This window comes from Rutilus rutilus (assembly GCF_951802725.1).
Source record: "Rutilus rutilus genome assembly, chromosome: 9".
NCBI lineage: Eukaryota > Metazoa > Chordata > Actinopteri > Cypriniformes > Leuciscidae > Rutilus > Rutilus rutilus.
Window position 1 is genome coordinate 21116197 of NC_140223.1, and position 16176 is coordinate 21132372.

At 39.3% G+C, this 16176-nt stretch overlaps 1 protein-coding gene across 2 annotated transcripts; it reads right to left on the bottom strand.

Moving 5' to 3' along the window:
• Positions 1–9: 9 nt before the first annotated feature.
• On the bottom strand, positions 10–13122 carry wdr81 (WD repeat domain 81). 2 transcript variants are annotated; one of them, XM_084419043.1, is made up of 12 exons: positions 12890–13122; positions 11468–11876; positions 7483–11018; positions 7238–7345; positions 6927–7120; positions 6534–6715; positions 6248–6413; positions 4283–4448; positions 3379–4200; positions 2534–2679; positions 2216–2398; positions 10–995 (listed from the first exon to the last, which is right to left on the bottom strand). In XM_084419043.1, the coding sequence occupies exons 2-12, from the start codon at positions 11824–11826 to the stop codon at positions 669–671; spliced, it is 6189 nt and encodes a 2062-aa protein (XP_084275169.1). In that variant the 5' UTR covers positions 11827–11876; positions 12890–13122; the 3' UTR covers positions 10–668. The 2 variants fall into 2 exon arrangements, with proteins under 2 accessions (XP_084275169.1, XP_084275170.1); XM_084419044.1 differs by having other exon boundaries at positions 11468–11866; positions 12890–13028.
• Between the last annotated feature and the right edge of the window lie 3054 nt (positions 13123–16176).

Below are 16176 nucleotides of genomic sequence, written 5' to 3' on the forward strand. Positions count from 1 at the left end.
TGTAGAGTAACAGAACGAAGAGTTATATTAAACTCGACCAAGGTCACATTTTGATCACATTTGTTTTCTTAATTATGCTCCAATGACGTGGATGTACAAACGTACTGCGTAGTATAGAAAAGAGTGCCAAACATGGTGCACTATAAACGTCTACCATGAATACTGCATAGTTGCTGAGCAAGTCTGGTGAATCGAATCATGATATGATCAACATAGTCTCTAACCTGTGATTCTCACAGTGTTGTTTTTGGTGATTTCACTCGTCTAATGGAAAGTGTAAATGCTACACTAGAACCACACTTGAACTTTCCTGAGCAGCTCATCTCATGCATGCATCTAAGAGTCCATTCATTTGACTTATTGAAGAGAATTTACAGAGTCGATTCTTACATACAAAGCAGCTAGTGCAGTTATATCACATGAACCCTAAAAATCATAAAAAAGACAATTCTTATGATTGTATGAATCAGAGGCAATATTCAGTTTTGGTCACTTACTAAAGAGCAAAGTTATTTTTCAGCGAGGTTAATATGGAAAAATCAGGCTTGCTCCTTCTACGACTAAAAACCGATTTCTTTGTGCATGGTTGGCAAGAATGTTTCATTCTGGGGAAGGAGCCAAAAGTGGCTCAAGGAATATATTAAAAAAGCAACACAACACTAGTTAGTTTAAGCCAGCAGCCTGATGGCACCGTTGTCAGAGCCGAGCAGCAGAAGCCTCTTGGTGGGCAGCACAGACAGACTTGTGAGAGTCCCACGGAAGTTCTCTGAGCTGAGCTTGGTGGATCCCCCCAGGTTGGCTGTGCTGTCCAGAATGGAGTACACCCCAATCTTGTTGGCAACAGTTCCTGCCACAATCTCAGCACCGTAAAGATCAAATGCATGTATGGGGTCGGAGGGAGTCCTGTACTGGTGTAGTGGCTTGTGCTCCACATCTTTCCAAACTGTCAATGTGTGGTCAGATGAAGAAGTAATGAGCAAATTTCCATCTGTTGCCTACAAAATAAAGAAATCACTGTCAAGTAACAAACAGGTGGGGAAGTGTCAGCATTTATTAAACGACCCAGTACTTGATTTTTACTTGCCCTGTCAACATTTTCACTGGCCCAACTATAAAAGAATGATCAAAAGTTTGGGGTCAATTAGATTTGTAAATGTTTTTGAAAGAAGTCTCTTACCAAGGCTGCATTTATTTGATCTAAAATATACCCTTTTTTCAGTATTCTTTGTAAGTTTAAAAGAACAGCATTTATTTGAAATTGAAATCTTTTGTAACATTATAAATGTCTTTACTGACACTTTTGATCAATTTAATGTATCCTTGCAGATTATTTAATATTATTAATTACAATCTTACTGACCCCAAACTTTCCAAACACCATCCCAAGTCATTTTTTTTGCAAAAATCTGGTATCCAGCCAGACAACATTATCTTGTTGACTAATCAGCAGAAATATAACAGAGTCTGAAAATGATAAGAATTATAAGAGTGTCAGAAAAAAAAAAAATGGATGTACCAGATCCATAAATGTGAAATTATCAGTAGCAAAACAGCATCAGCCCAAAACTCCCTCACACTTGCCCTGGGGCAGCAGGAACCCTTCTAAATATTGTTGAACTCTGCTAAGGTTCATCCATTTCCTAATAGAGTCAAGAATAATAAAGTAATTGTGCGGCAATCTGCAAGGCTCATAGATTTTGTCCTAATGAGTAACTCATGTCTATATTTGCCCAAACATGGGCCTCTGGTGGCAGAGACAGACCTTTGACCCCACAAATCAGGGTTAAATAAAGTTTGCCTAGTTCTAGTCGCTTGTTGACTGCATCTGAACAAACCAACACAGTACACGTTTTACTCATCATACTGAAATTCTAAATATTGATGTGAATCAAGACACTGAAACCAACGAAAAAAAAGGAATGTACTGTAGTACATTTCCCATAATCCACTCGACCCTCATGATTTCTGGTTCATACAGTAGATGTAATCCTGTACATTTGGACTAATAACTCATGATGTGTGCTAGAGATGTACACAATATGATTCACAGTTTTTATGAACAGTCTGTATCCTTAATACATTAAATTCCCTAATATCAATACAGGCGCAATAATTGTTTACAAGCATGTGAACTGCAAAAACATCAAAGAACATTAGACCATGCAGTCGTATGCACATCTTACATTACACATTAACCAAGGACATGCATACTCACTTTCATTTGCAGTATATCTCCCTCATGACCAGTCCAGCCTCTTAGCACCAGACCTGTTCTTGCATCCAGCAGCACTATGAATCCAGTGGAGAAACCTGCCGCCACAGTGCGTCCCCCCGGACTGACAGCCAGGCAGCGGATCAGCCCAGCACTCATGTTACTGTAGGCTAGACGGAACTCGTGCTGTCAACAGAGAAATAACAGAGTCCTAACTGGCAATCATGAGCATTGCAGGAAGGAAAAAAACAACAGCCTGGCCACTATAATGACTGATAATAATAATCTAAAATGACTGAATGACAGAGGACTGAGCAGTACCTGCAAGCCAGGTTTGCGCGGGTCTATGAAACGCAGCACAGAATCAGCGCTAGCAAACACTACGCTGCAGTGAGGAGCAGGCATAGTAGTGACAGCTGTGATAGGGTTCTTCCCATCCAGAGGTTCATTACAGCGTATATTCGTTCCTAGTCATATGAAAGAGAGCGAGCCAAACAAGGAATCATGTTAAATCTGTTGGTCTGACAGACACAGTCAAAACACACAATCTGTACAAGAAATGTAAACTTCTCTGTAATGGAAGTTGTAATGTATACGTTTTGTATATGTAATGATTATATTAATAATAGCATTCTGTGATGGAAATGACAGTTGTCTGTAATAAAATGGCATACTCCTTTGTCTTCCTATGGCTAATTTAACAGCTATCATTATCATTTTATGTATGCGACATGCGCAAAAAAAATGTTCATACAAAATTACAGCTTAAATGGAAATTTTGCAAAACATATCACATCTCATATTTCACTGGTAACACTAGAACAGTTGTAATTAAAACAAAATTGGTATAAAACTATTTCACACAGTAAATATTTGAAATAATTAATGAAAAAAAATATTTAAATATTAATAGATGTATTGTAAATTAAATGTTTGTTGATTTTTTTATTGTTAAATTAATCATTCATATTTTAATGATGGATTTTCAAAAGTACCTCAAAAGTAGCAAAAACTAATTACTGAAGGCATGAGAAACACAACATGTTACGCTCATATGAAAAAGAAAAAAGGTTAATCAAGCAAAAATGAACTATTAACATACAGTATGCCACAAAAGGTTAGTAATACTACAGATGCTCAAATTAACAGTATTATTACTTCCTCACCTGTGAATTGATCCCACAGATGCACAGTACCATCACAGCTCACCACTTCCTGTAAGGCCTCTAGCTGGCCAACATAGAATACAGATTTGCGGTGCTCTGCATACGTGAGTCGGGGTTCAACCTCTCGTGTGCCATCACCGTGGTTATAAAGCGGCCACAGCCTTACAGTTTTGTCTTTACTCCCAGACAGGAAGTAGTCCTCCCCTGCTAGTGGAGCCAGACATTTTGCAGTGCCGGAGTGACCCAAGAAACTCTGAAGACGGATCTGGTGGAAGTGGAAGTGCTTGTCCTGCTGGTTAAGGCCGATCTCATACTGCCAGTATGCAAGCCAGTTACCCTGCAGGGAGCGGCTGCTGCGAGGGAGGTCCTGTTTCAGTGCGCTGTCCTCAGGAGTGGTTCCCAGGACCCAAGAGTATGAGGAGTGTGAGAAAGAAGGTCCAGCTGAGGAAAGTGCATTGCTGGCTAGACTCGTCTGGGGAGCACTGCTACCGTAAGGTCGTGTCCATGTTTCCAAAGAGGACAAGTTTGGACTCCCACAGGCTTCGGTGTCCCGGAGTACCTGGATACGGTTTCCCACCAGATGACTGCCAAAGGTTCCTGACTCAGGCAGGATGTCTCCACCTAGTGGTGTGGAAGTGGACGAGGGAGCAGGGAAGGGACTACGACCCATATGGCGGCTCATACTAGGAGAGAGGCCTGTAGCAGATGTTCTTTGTCCTAAGTTGGCTTCTGGGCTACCTGGACTTGCTCGTTCATGGTATGATTGGGCAAGACTCCAAACTAGCTCATGATTAAGAACCAGTTTGCGAATCGCTGCATCACCTTAAAAAAAAAGTGAATAGAACACCTTTATCAATGCTTACAAGATGTGCTTGTCAAGTTAACCAGTATAAACGTGTTTTACCAATGAGACAGTAGAAAGGAATGTAAGATGCATAAGCCATTTCAGGATTAAACACAGCCTGAAGTTCCTCCAAAACCCCAAGCTCACAAGTAACCTCTGTTCCATCTGGAATGCACACGTCTAGGTATGTGCAGTCTCCAACCTCCCTACGTGGGGCACTTCCCATCTGCACATAAAGAATATTCATTTATATCACCATATATATTTTTAGTTGTTTATGAATCAGACCACAAATTGCAATGGCCAAGTATTAAGGGATAGTTCACCCAAAAATGACAATTCTGTCATCATTTACTCACCCTCAAGTTGTTCCAAACATTTATGAATTTTCTTTCATTTAGAAAAATATGGTTAACCAAACACTTGATGGACCCAATTGCCGTCCATAATATGAAAAAAAAAAATATATATATATATATATATATATACACACTATGGAAGTTAATGAAGTCCATCAACTGTTTAATTTCTGACATTCTTCAAAATATCTTTTGTGTTCAGCAGAAGAAAGAAAGAGGCCTTCTCTGCTGGCTTAAACACTATCAGAATCACTGACTTGTGCTTTAATATATTTTTTTCCATGAACGAGTATTGAATTATTCCCGATAGTCCATTATCTTAATTTCACAGCTTTTCTCTTGGTTGCGCTGCTTCCAGTAGTATATGGTTATGTTAGAGCTTTTATCCAATCATATTTCAGCCATCATGTGCTGCCAGGGTCTAACAAATCTGCCTTGAGGCCTTCAGAATCAAAGTGCGGGTGCCTGTAGCTTTGTTAAAATGAAAGGCAATGAAACTGTTGCTTTATTTAAACAATCAGATAATCAATCAGATTTAATCAGCCAATCAGATTTCGATTAGACTACAACGGGGCCATCTAGCAGGCATACAATAACGTTGGCATTTTCATGTCCTTTGATTGGATGGTCAGAGCGCGTAGTCAGAGTCATAACTAGTAGTCAGAGTGAGCAAACCACATCTGTTGCGAACTGCATAAAATAAAATGTATTCCTGTAGATTTAATAGTTTTTCTCACCCTCCTCGACCCCCAGCAGTTTCAAACCTACCGGGAAAAAAATCCTTTATTTAGCCTTCTCCAGCTTAATGCAGAGTCACGGAACTCTATTCGATCTGTCTCGGGTAAAAACAGAACTTACTGTAATGTATGCCATGACTGATTTTGAAGGCAAAAGTTAAAAAATCTGGGTGAGAGCATGGTGCAGCTGTACATATCGTCATGTTTGGCGGAGACTGTCTTGCCCTGTGACATTCTCAGCCCTAAAGCGAATTAAACCTTATGCCAGAAATATGTCTGGACAGACTCGACTTTCAGCATTAGCCTCCATGGCGATAGAAAAGGTTGTTAGGACTGAAACGCACAGATAACCTGTACAACAGAGTAATTGAAGTCTTCTTGAGGAAAGAAATTAGGATGGATTTTGTGTAAAAAAGTATAATGCTTTTTTTGTCCCCGTTTTTTCTGTGCTGAATATGATTTTCTTCTTAATATTTTTTTAAACATTCATACTATTGTAACGTCTGAGGAACGACAGACAGGGGAGGCTCCGTTTCTGAACTTTTTAACTGGAACGCAAGACCAACTGTACACAAACGCATCAGCCTAACTCACTCGCTCGTTTCTCTCTACCCGGCCTTTTCCGAACTCACCGCCCTATAACTGCCGGTGAAAAATAAAGCAGCAATTTCACAACAATTATAAAGAGTCTGTGCGCTACAATATTAAAAGTTATTAATTCAGGTAGGACACCACTGAAGGCCTAGGTGTGAAATGCACCGCCCGCTACTGATATATATATATATATATATTCCAGTTCCGTCACCTGTCCTGAGTGTCATTCACGCTGGCCCCAACAAATATATATTGTTGAAAATAACAATTCGTTGTGACTTGCTTGGTTAAATAAAGGTTAAATAAAATAAAAATTGTAAATTGTCTTTGGTTACCTGATTTTGCAGACAGTTCAGGAAGGAGAAAACTTGGAAGAACCTACGGAGAGTTTCTGCCATGTGCTGCTGTACCATCTCTCGGCCAATACGCAGGCAGATCAGTGCCATAAGGCTCAGAGTCTTTAGACACAATGCGGAACGAGTCTGCACTCCACTAGGAAAGCTGAACACAGAGAATAAGCCATTTTAGCCCATGTGGAGCACATAGCAGAGGGCAGCTCTGATTCTCATGGGAAGTTTTAACTTCCTGACCCTGACTGATGCACTACAAGTAAGCTTTTACCCCATCTTAGTTGATATTAACAAATCCAGCAGAGGCAGCAGAACTTCCTGGTTAATCTTCATCAGCATATCCATTAGAGTGGTGTCTGACAGGAACACTATAATCTTCTGAGTGAGTACTGCAGCACCCAAAAGCCCAGCCTCCTTTCGAGTGTTCAAACGGCAAGAAGAAGGTGGAGAGACCTGCAAATTTAAGGAAGCAGAAATTTAAATAAAAACTCTGAAGAAAAAAACTACCAGCAAACTCTTTACAATTAATTAGGTCAAGCAAATTATTGAAAAATAATTTCTCAATTACAATGACTTCTTCAAGACATCAATAGAGGTTGCCAGGCTACTTTTTCCAAAACTATTTTTTTTTTCATAGAAATTTAGATTCAAAAACTTCAGTTACCAGGTAACCAATGTAAGGTAGATATTGGTATGTCAACACTGGTTCTCCGTAGAGATGCGCTATGTAAATAAGACACTCAAGAACTGGTCGTGCAGTCTGGTCACCAACAACCGGTTTCTTTTCATAAACACTTCCTATGCTTTCAAGGCTATTTTCTTCATTCGTAGAGAGAATGAACTGGTGTTTGTCAAGACCTTAAAACACAAAAAGATTATTTTTAACAGAGACCATTATGACAAATGTTCAAAGCCAAAACCACCAAGAATCTTAGAATACAGAGATAAATGTCAGTTAAGAAATTGTAGATGTACCTATGTAGCATGAAGTAAGTAATCGCAGCAGGTTCCTTGCAATGAATCGAGATGTCAGTGTCGGACCAAGTTTTGCAGACAGCCATCTGACAGTTTTGCAAACAGTGTCTGGAAAAGATAATGAATTTTTATTGCATAATTCAGGTGTACTGTTGAATATTGTAAAATATTGTCTGAATATTGAAGATGTACAAATAAATCAAATGCATACAAATGACCAAAAAGATACATCTGTTTTAACTGACCTAACAATATTTTGTGTTCTTTTTCCTCAGAGTCCTCTAAAGTGTCATGTTCAGTCTCTTCTTCCTCCATGTTTTTCTCTGCATCTTCTTGCACAATTCCATTCATGATGTCTCCCTCAAGTGTGGCCACGGTTGCCTCAGACTCCTCTGTGCAGACTGAAAGAGACATCTCTAGACTGGGCACCCTTTGCACTGTAATCTCTCGATCTTCCACTGTCTCCTCCTCATCCTCAAGCTCTCCACCATCCTCACCATCACTAGCTTGCTTCAGGTCCTGACAGCTATCAGCTGATTTTAAACTTGCCCGGTCTCCAATGGACACCTCACTAGCGCTGCTCTTGTCGCTTAGTTTCCCCACACTGAGAGATTCCTGGTCTTGGTCTTTATTTGATGGGCTTTGGTTCTGCTGTTTGGCGGCAAGCATCATTGTTGCTCCAGATGCATTATTATTCACATAAAAGCCATTCTGAAAGTCCTCACCTTCAGTCAGAAATACCTGGTCATTGAGACTGATGCCTGAGGAGTAATCCACAAGTCCTTGGTCTCCAACAACCCCAACGCCTCCACTACCACCTCCACTGCCGCCTCCTACTTTGCCAGAAGATGTGGCAGTAGACGACCTCCCATCCTCACACTCATAGTCCTCCTCTTCTTCATCTAAGGCACCAGCAGCTCCCCTTAAAACTTTTAAGCCCCCCCATTCAGTCCCTCCAGCTGTATTGCAGCTTTCGAAGCCAGTGATGACCTGCAGAACATGTGGAAGAAGGCTGGAAAGAAAGGCCTGCAAACCAAGCCTTACGATAAGCTGCAACACAAAGCAATCTGTATAGAGGTAGAAGCGGCCTCGAAGGCATCGGGGATTCTCGTACACCTCTACCAGAGGCTTTAGTAGGTACTTGGAGGCATTGCGAGGCCCAAGAACCCTGGACACAGGCTCAAATAAGTACCAGGCTGCATAAACAGCAGTGGACTCCTCTAACATCAAAGAAAGCACAAAGGGTAGAAGAATTTCAAGCCCCTCTGCAGTTATGCCACCCTTTAGAAGTGTCTCCAACTGCTGCCATAAGTTGAAGACAATGTCACGGCCCTGAGCACTGTTAATGGACTCCATCTTGGAGTGGTAGGAGAATATGAATCTATGCAGTGTTGGGAAATATGCTGGAAAAGGTAGAGGGGACAGAACAGGACTAAGCAGTTGCCAAGGGTTTGGTGGTGGAAGACCCTCACAAATAGGGTCATATTTGAACAGAAACGGCAGGCCTTGTTGGTGTATTGTAAACATTTCTGTCTTGGAACAATGCTTGTGGACCTGCAGAAGAGTCTCCAGTGCATGATGGAGTGGTAGTGGAATATCTCGAAGGTTTGTAAAGCATAGCTTCAATACTGCTTGAAACCGATCACTCAGATGTGTTCCAGGACTCAGTCCTCGCAGTTTGGAGGAATAAAAGATCTCAGCGATGAGAACACCCAAAGCTTGCATATCTCTCTGAAAAAGATCTGTGAATGACAGAGGAACTTTCAGTACAGGTCTCAGGTCTTTCTTGTTCATGTCAAGACCTATTGTATGATGGACTTGGGAATGTAGACCTTTCACCAAGAAGTTGTTGAGCTTTTCTAACTCTTCCAAAGGCTGCAGAGGTTTGAATCCTTCTGGCAGGCTTATCTTGAAATTCTCAAAATTAGAAACTTCTGGCTTTTTACTAATAGAGGCTCCTCTGTGAAGCATAGTTGCTCTAATTCCTGATCCTAGGGTATTCGTGACATTTCCAGGTGTTTCACCAGGGAGAGAACCATGAGAAGGAGACACAACCAAAGAAACACTCTCCCCACTGGTCTTTCCACCACCAGAACCAACCAAAGGGATTGGAACAGAAGAAGAAGATGATGAGCCACTTAAATCAAGGGCTTCCATTGCTTGTTCAAGCTCCTCATCCCTGCCTACCACTGACCAGCCACTGGATTCACATCCTGTTGCCTCTGGGACCAATCCATCCACACCATCCAGCGTGGTTTCAAGTGGTGGAATCTGCCATGTTGTTACGTTCACAGGACCAAAATGAGGAGGTTCTGGAGTTGAATACTGGTAAGGTGCAAGACGAGGTGGGTGAGGGTGTTCAAACAGTTGCACAACTCCGTAGCTGGTGAGATGGGTGTGGTTATCCACCAAGTGCAAGCACACGTTCTTAGCTTTGACTGCTTCTTTACCTGATAGCTTATAGCCAAATGTTAGGTCGATCCAGTGATGCAACTGTTGAGACACTTCTCGACTCTCTAACAGTTGTCTATGCACAGCAATAAACTCTTCGTAGGAGTTACACCATGGAGGTACATCAAGGTCTGGCATGTCTGGGTGAATGGAGTGGAATATAGAAGGATCGGTGTAAAATTCTGGGATGCATTCATCTGGGGTCCAACTCTGAATACGTTCCATACTAGCTGGATATTCATTGGGCTCCCACTGGGAACGAACATGGCTACACAGTACAGATTTGGGCGTCTGTCTAGCTTTGTAGACATAATAAGTGATGTCTGACAGAACATCTGAGATATGATGGGGAACATGGAGGTGATCCGACTGTCCTGAGCCACCAGGTACAACAAGTCCACCAATATCTGAGGCAAAATTGCTTCCACCACTTCCATTAGCTGCTGCTAGTGCTTCTTTGGTCATTTCATATGTGAAGTCTAGTTGTTTATCGCCCTTATTCAGACGAAATTTCGACTTCCTGAGATCCCGAAACCTTCCATATGGCACAGTAAAATCGACCACCCAAGGTAAAACCGGGTGATAGTTTGGGTCTCCCTCACGCCTCCCAGCCAGTCGATTTAATTCCATCAAATATTGGAAGTTGCTGACTCGACCGTTGACCCAGTCTAGGACCAGAGATTTGAGCTCATCCAGGCAATTTTGACAAAGCTGTTCACTCACACCACTGTTATGACTCCGATTGTCTTTTGCTGTAACACTTGTTGGCACTCTACTTCCTAATGCATACGGCACATCACCCCTGTATTCTCCAAACTTTTCATAATGTGCCAGTGAGATCTTTAGGCGACTGCAGAGCTGCTCATCGACTGCAATGTCAAGTAAGGAGAGTTCACCACACAATAGTCCTGAGGCATGACATTCGCGCATTGCTATGAGTAGTTGGTACAAAATGAACAATATCTTAGCGTGGCTGTTAGCCAGCTTAGCTGGACTGTAGGTGACAATATCATGAACAGTGTACTGTGTGTATGGGAAAACTACATAAAGAACCTCCTCTGACTCCAACAAGCATTCTACAGGAAGCACATTTGGACACACACTGTCAGTACTTTGTTTGGGGGATGAGCTGCTGGATGGGAATGGGCAGTCTTTCTCCTTCTCTTTGGCTGGAGAGAGGGACGGTGACACTCGATCGGTAGAGATAAAGGCGGAGCAAAACAGTTTCTGCAAGGCTTGGCGAACAGCATCTATGGCCAAAACAGGTGTCTGCTCAATCAAATCTGCATATGGTTGCACATGATTCATGTAAGCTTCACGCCACAGATTTCTGAAGAAAAGAAATGCAGAGAAAAAAACTCAACATAGGATATGACAAGTAAACACCAATTCACCAAATGTGCTTATTGCTTGGCAAATAGTATAAAAATTAACACCACAATATATCTCACGACATCATAATATACAGCATGAAATATGGATATTTGCTTAAGATTACATTGAACAGTGTTATTAAATTATTACTGCTTTTAAAAAATAACTTGAATTGAGCATTAGATATGGCAAAGGCAATCTAAATGTAAAAATAGTACAAATGAGCAAGCAAAATTAAATATCCAATTCTAATATCAGCAACAACAAAAAAAAGACATATAGTTTGATATACATCACAATTGAAGATGATTTTTAACAGACTGATTTAATAAACAGAATTAAATACAACAATTATGCAAGCATATTATTCGTATAAAAAAACATAGGAAAGACAGAGTACTGTACCTTAAATTAGACTGGGATACCCCCTGCATCAGAGTCATGAAAGAGTCCTGAGAGAGTCCCTCCCCATGGCAGCCTGGCTCCCTGGCTAATCGGTATCCTAGTTTACGCTTTCTAAGGCCTTGGATACAAACACGTGTCCAACCAGATGGCAATTTCATCTGAGAGCGCTGGAGAAGAGTGCATATTTCCCCCTCACTAAAGCACTCATATCTTGCACAGCGAGTAACTCTCCTGTTTCTCAGGGCCATTACCCAGCGAGTTGGGACCAGGACCACCAGTTCATTGGGTCGTTGACTGGGTCCAGTCTGCCGCTGATCAATACCCAGGTCCCTCTCCAAGGCTGGTGCTATCCACTCCATGATCTCTTTCAGTAAACCAGACTGTGGCCTTTGTAAGCCCCTATAAGAAGCTAAGAAAATGTCAGGAATGACGGAAAGTAAAATAAAAAGCATTAAAGGTACTATTTTTTGTAGACATGCACTCACTGTATACCACATATGCTCAATCCCATGGCATAAAATAATAACAAAAATAACTTATAGAAGACACGTAGAAATGTGTATTATACCCACTGCAAAAGACTGCAAACTTGAGTAATATACTATGGTAAACTTACTTACGTAATGCACGATGTGCAAGTCCGGTGACACATAGTAAATAAGTTACTGTAGACCACTCTAGGTGATCTTGAAAATAATATTTTAAGTGGAATAATTTCTATAGAGCCATTTTATATTTCAGAAGTAATCCACTCAACACCGTATGACAATAATGCATAATACTCAAATAAACAAAAAATATTAAAACATTTAAATGTAACGCTTATGACGTACAGATGTAAATTATTGTAAAATAAAACTGTAAAATATTGTGCCTTCATTTAAAATATTTTACAAACTTGAATCATTTTATAATTATTTTATTATACAAATAATGTTATGCATATAACAATTTAAAATGTGATATTTAATAAATGTGGGTGTCCATATGTTTGCACTGTAGACGCTTGCAGATCAAACCATCTTCACTCTAGCAACAACTAATGATTTGTCGAGGGCAGTACTGATGTCATCACACTAAATGTCATGCATTACCCCGTGACTGTTCTACAAATACTTCAGCAGAATAACTACAATTATAATCACAACATAATAATCCATAACATAATCAACTGGAAAGATCGAGCGATAAAATGCATTACATAAATTCTGTAACATTTTCAGTTCCTCTTAACTGCCCAGAGGACACGGAAATAGTGCACTTCTGTCAGTTCTCGCCTGTAAAGTTAAATATTCAGAGGAGCACTACTCTATACATTAAATCAAAAGGCAACCTGTTTGGCTGATGTAAATACACAAGTACTACCGTTAAGCAAACATTTGGGAAAGGAGACCAGTGCATCTAGCTGTTGTTGTTGCTCACCTCTGCACTGTTTGCTGCTTGTCAGCAACTGAGCTCTGGAACAGCTGCCGTTACGATGCCAAGTCCCATGTTCGCTGGATGTATAAATTGTATTTCCAGTACTTTAAGAACCACCATAACCGCACAATAATTTCCTAAGAAGTCGAGAATATGTTGTTGTCCTCAGAAGCCATAGTGTTGAGTTCAGAGCCTCACGTGACTCTCATGTGCGTGCGTGCGCTCCCAGACCGTGTGATTCTCAACCCTTAGAACAGTGTCATAATACAAGTCCCCCTAACATTACAGAAAAAAAAAAAAAATTGCAAAAAAATTAAATGACCATATGGTTTAGTATTATATATATATATATATATATATATATATATATATATATATATATATATATTATAGCAATAAAAAAAAATTCGAAGAGAGGTCAAAGTTTTAGAGAGAAATTCTCAACTCAACTGATCTGCTTGTAGCTAAATAATCTTTTAGTGTAGCCTACTTGGTGCAGTGGGAACATAATTTGTATATAAAAAACAGTTATTAAGGAGATTAATACAAAATAAGAATTGTTAATCATATATTTAAATAATTTTGAGTCATCTTGGCTAAGGAACCCTGGTCCATGACCCATAGATTGAGAAGCATTGCTCTATGGCCATGTGAATAGCTTATGAATTTTAATAATAATAATAATTTCATTCCAGATGTTTAACTTGTTAATGAGAAGAAACCTTTTGGTTAATTAACCAATCGATTTTAACCAATCGATTGGGAAAACCCATAATAACAATCCAAATAAAATAATACTCTGGAATAATAAAAATAAAAAAGAATGCAATTATAATACAATAATACAATTAAAATCTCTCTAGTATATATGATTTATCATTCCTTATTATAAATCTTATTATTATACATTAGAGTCTGCATGCTCCTTATGTCCCTAAGTTCGTTGTTGCTGCTGTCATTTTCTCTTAGTATGTGAACTGTACCCTGTAAAATCTCCAAAAGAGACTAAATATTTACCTCATTCAATTTCCATTTAGATCATCTTGATTTTTTGCAGAGCTGTTAAAGTTTCAACTTCAGAGATGAACACATCTTTCTCACTGCAGTTGGCTCTGCAAATAATTCTGCTTCTGTTTCATAAATTAGGCCAATTGAAGTAGTTCAGTGAAGTAGAAAACAGTCAACTATAATGTAAAAACAAGCTCTTTTTGACACTGATGTAATATGTGAGACAAACATAGTGTTAATGAGACACACAGTCACATTTTTTCTATTTTGAGAAATATTTTCATGCAGTGATTTAAATGTGCAATTCATACCACCCCCTTCTAAAAAACAACAACAACAACAACACCATCGAAATCATTGTTTGTGATCTTTATCTGACAGTGTTTGTCATTCCTGCTCATGGGCGCCCCCTAACGTTACACATGTTTGGTGTCGTACTAATTTGACTTGGCATTTCCCCGCGGTTTCACAGACAAGGAAACCAATGTTTTTTAACTGTTTTACCTGAAAGCAACTTGACATATTAAAATATGTCAGTGCCATTGTTTTGTCTCATGATGCACACCAGTAGGCCTAATGTGTTTTTCTAAGGCATATGGATAAAAGCTACTTAAATGCCCTAATTGAACTAAGGCCAAATCCTGTCTGTGAAACCAGGCCCCAGTGTCAAGTCTGAGGTGAAGCGTTCAAAACGTGCAGTGTTGGGCGCACAAGAGCAGGAAAAACACTGGGATCGAGAAAATTGAAAGTCATAATTGTTAGTTGTATCCACAAACAGCATGAGTAAGAATTAGAAGCTGTATGTGTGGTTTTTTTTTTCAATTTTTTTTTTTTTTTTTTTTCATTTACTGTGCAGCTAATGATAGATACACCTTGTATGTCTCTAATGATTATAAGGCTGAGCAGCTAATGATAGATACACCATGTATGCCTCTAATGATTATAAGGCGATCGTATGCTCAACCTTCCCGGATAAACCTGCTGCCTATAGAAATCCACTAGAGGGCGTCATGCTATTGTTTCTGGTGTGGATCCAGAAGACCTATGATCAAGACTTATAACTGACAGTGAGCTGTTCTAATGTTCAAAGACAAAAATAAATAAATAAATAATAATAAAAGGACAAATTAAAATGTCTGTAGCCTCTGCAATCTTAATTTTCAGTTTGGCAATCAATAAATGACGCACAAACATTTATTCAACAACCAATTTCTCATAACTTCAGATTTGCTTAGGCTAAACTACTTAAAACTCTTTATGGAAATTATGGGATGTCGGGCCTAGTTGTCACATGGGAAATTTGTCACAAACATTTTTTTATAAGAATCCTGTCCTCCCAATCCACAATCTCAGTGTCATATTTTATAGCTGTCATATTCATAGCTGTCAGGAGCAAGATGTCACATGTTATTTAAACATTATAGGCCTACAATTTAATGTTGCAATAGCTGATGGATATTTTGTGTTGCCTTTCAATTTTTTTATTTCAATTATGTGATGTTTTTAATTCATCTACAAATATAATGAATGAATGAGGCATTTATTTAGCGCTTTCATATTTTCATACTTTACAAGCGCTGTACCCCCATAAGGCTTAATGGCAGATTGAATTGTGACATGCATATACACCAGAAATTTACATTCACCAGAAATTTACATTCAATAATACACCTACACACTGAGAAATATTCACTCACTGTAAAAAGTGATCAGTTCACTTAACTTAAAAAAGTGAGGAAACCCGTTGCCTTAAAATTATTAAGGAATAAACTTCATGCATTATAAAGTTAAGTTGTGAGAATTTGACAATTCCACATAACTTATTTTTTTTCAATTATGCATTAAGTTTATTTAATAGCAACGGTTTTCCTCACTTTTTTAAGTTAAGTCAGGGTCTCAGAACATGGTGTCCCTTACTTCGATTATAACAAAAATTCATCAATGTACATCCAAGTAAACACTTGACTACGTGAGTTCATTCCATCTAAAACAATGCAGCACAATATATATATATATATTTTTTTTTTTGCCCATTTGGCAATGCTGTTAATATAGCTTCTAAACAGTCTGTAACTGTGTTAAATAGCATCCACTTTTCTTCTAAATCTCATCAGCCCAGAAATAGCAGCTGATTCCCTAGAGTATCATCAAGTTCTAAAGATAAAAAATATATGATTTCAAATCTGTCTGTGTGGAGTCTGTAATAATAATTGCTTTTTCTCTCTCACTCTCCCTGTCCCTCACTCACACACTCACTCACTCTCTCTCACTCCACCCCATTG

Bases quoted from the DNA above. Each gene is read 5' to 3' on its own strand.
- wdr81 (XM_084419043.1), bottom strand. From the start codon at position 11,826: ATGGAGTGGATAGCACCAGCCTTGGAGAGGGACCTGGGTATTGATCAG. The intron at 7,121-7,237 runs GTACATCTACAA...TTGTGTTTTAAG, and splicing joins ACTTACTTCATGCTACATAG to GTCTTGACAAACACCAGTTC. The intron at 2,680-3,378 runs GTGAGGAAGTAA...TCATATGACTAG, and splicing joins TCTGTGGGATCAATTCACAG to GAACGAATATACGCTGTAAT.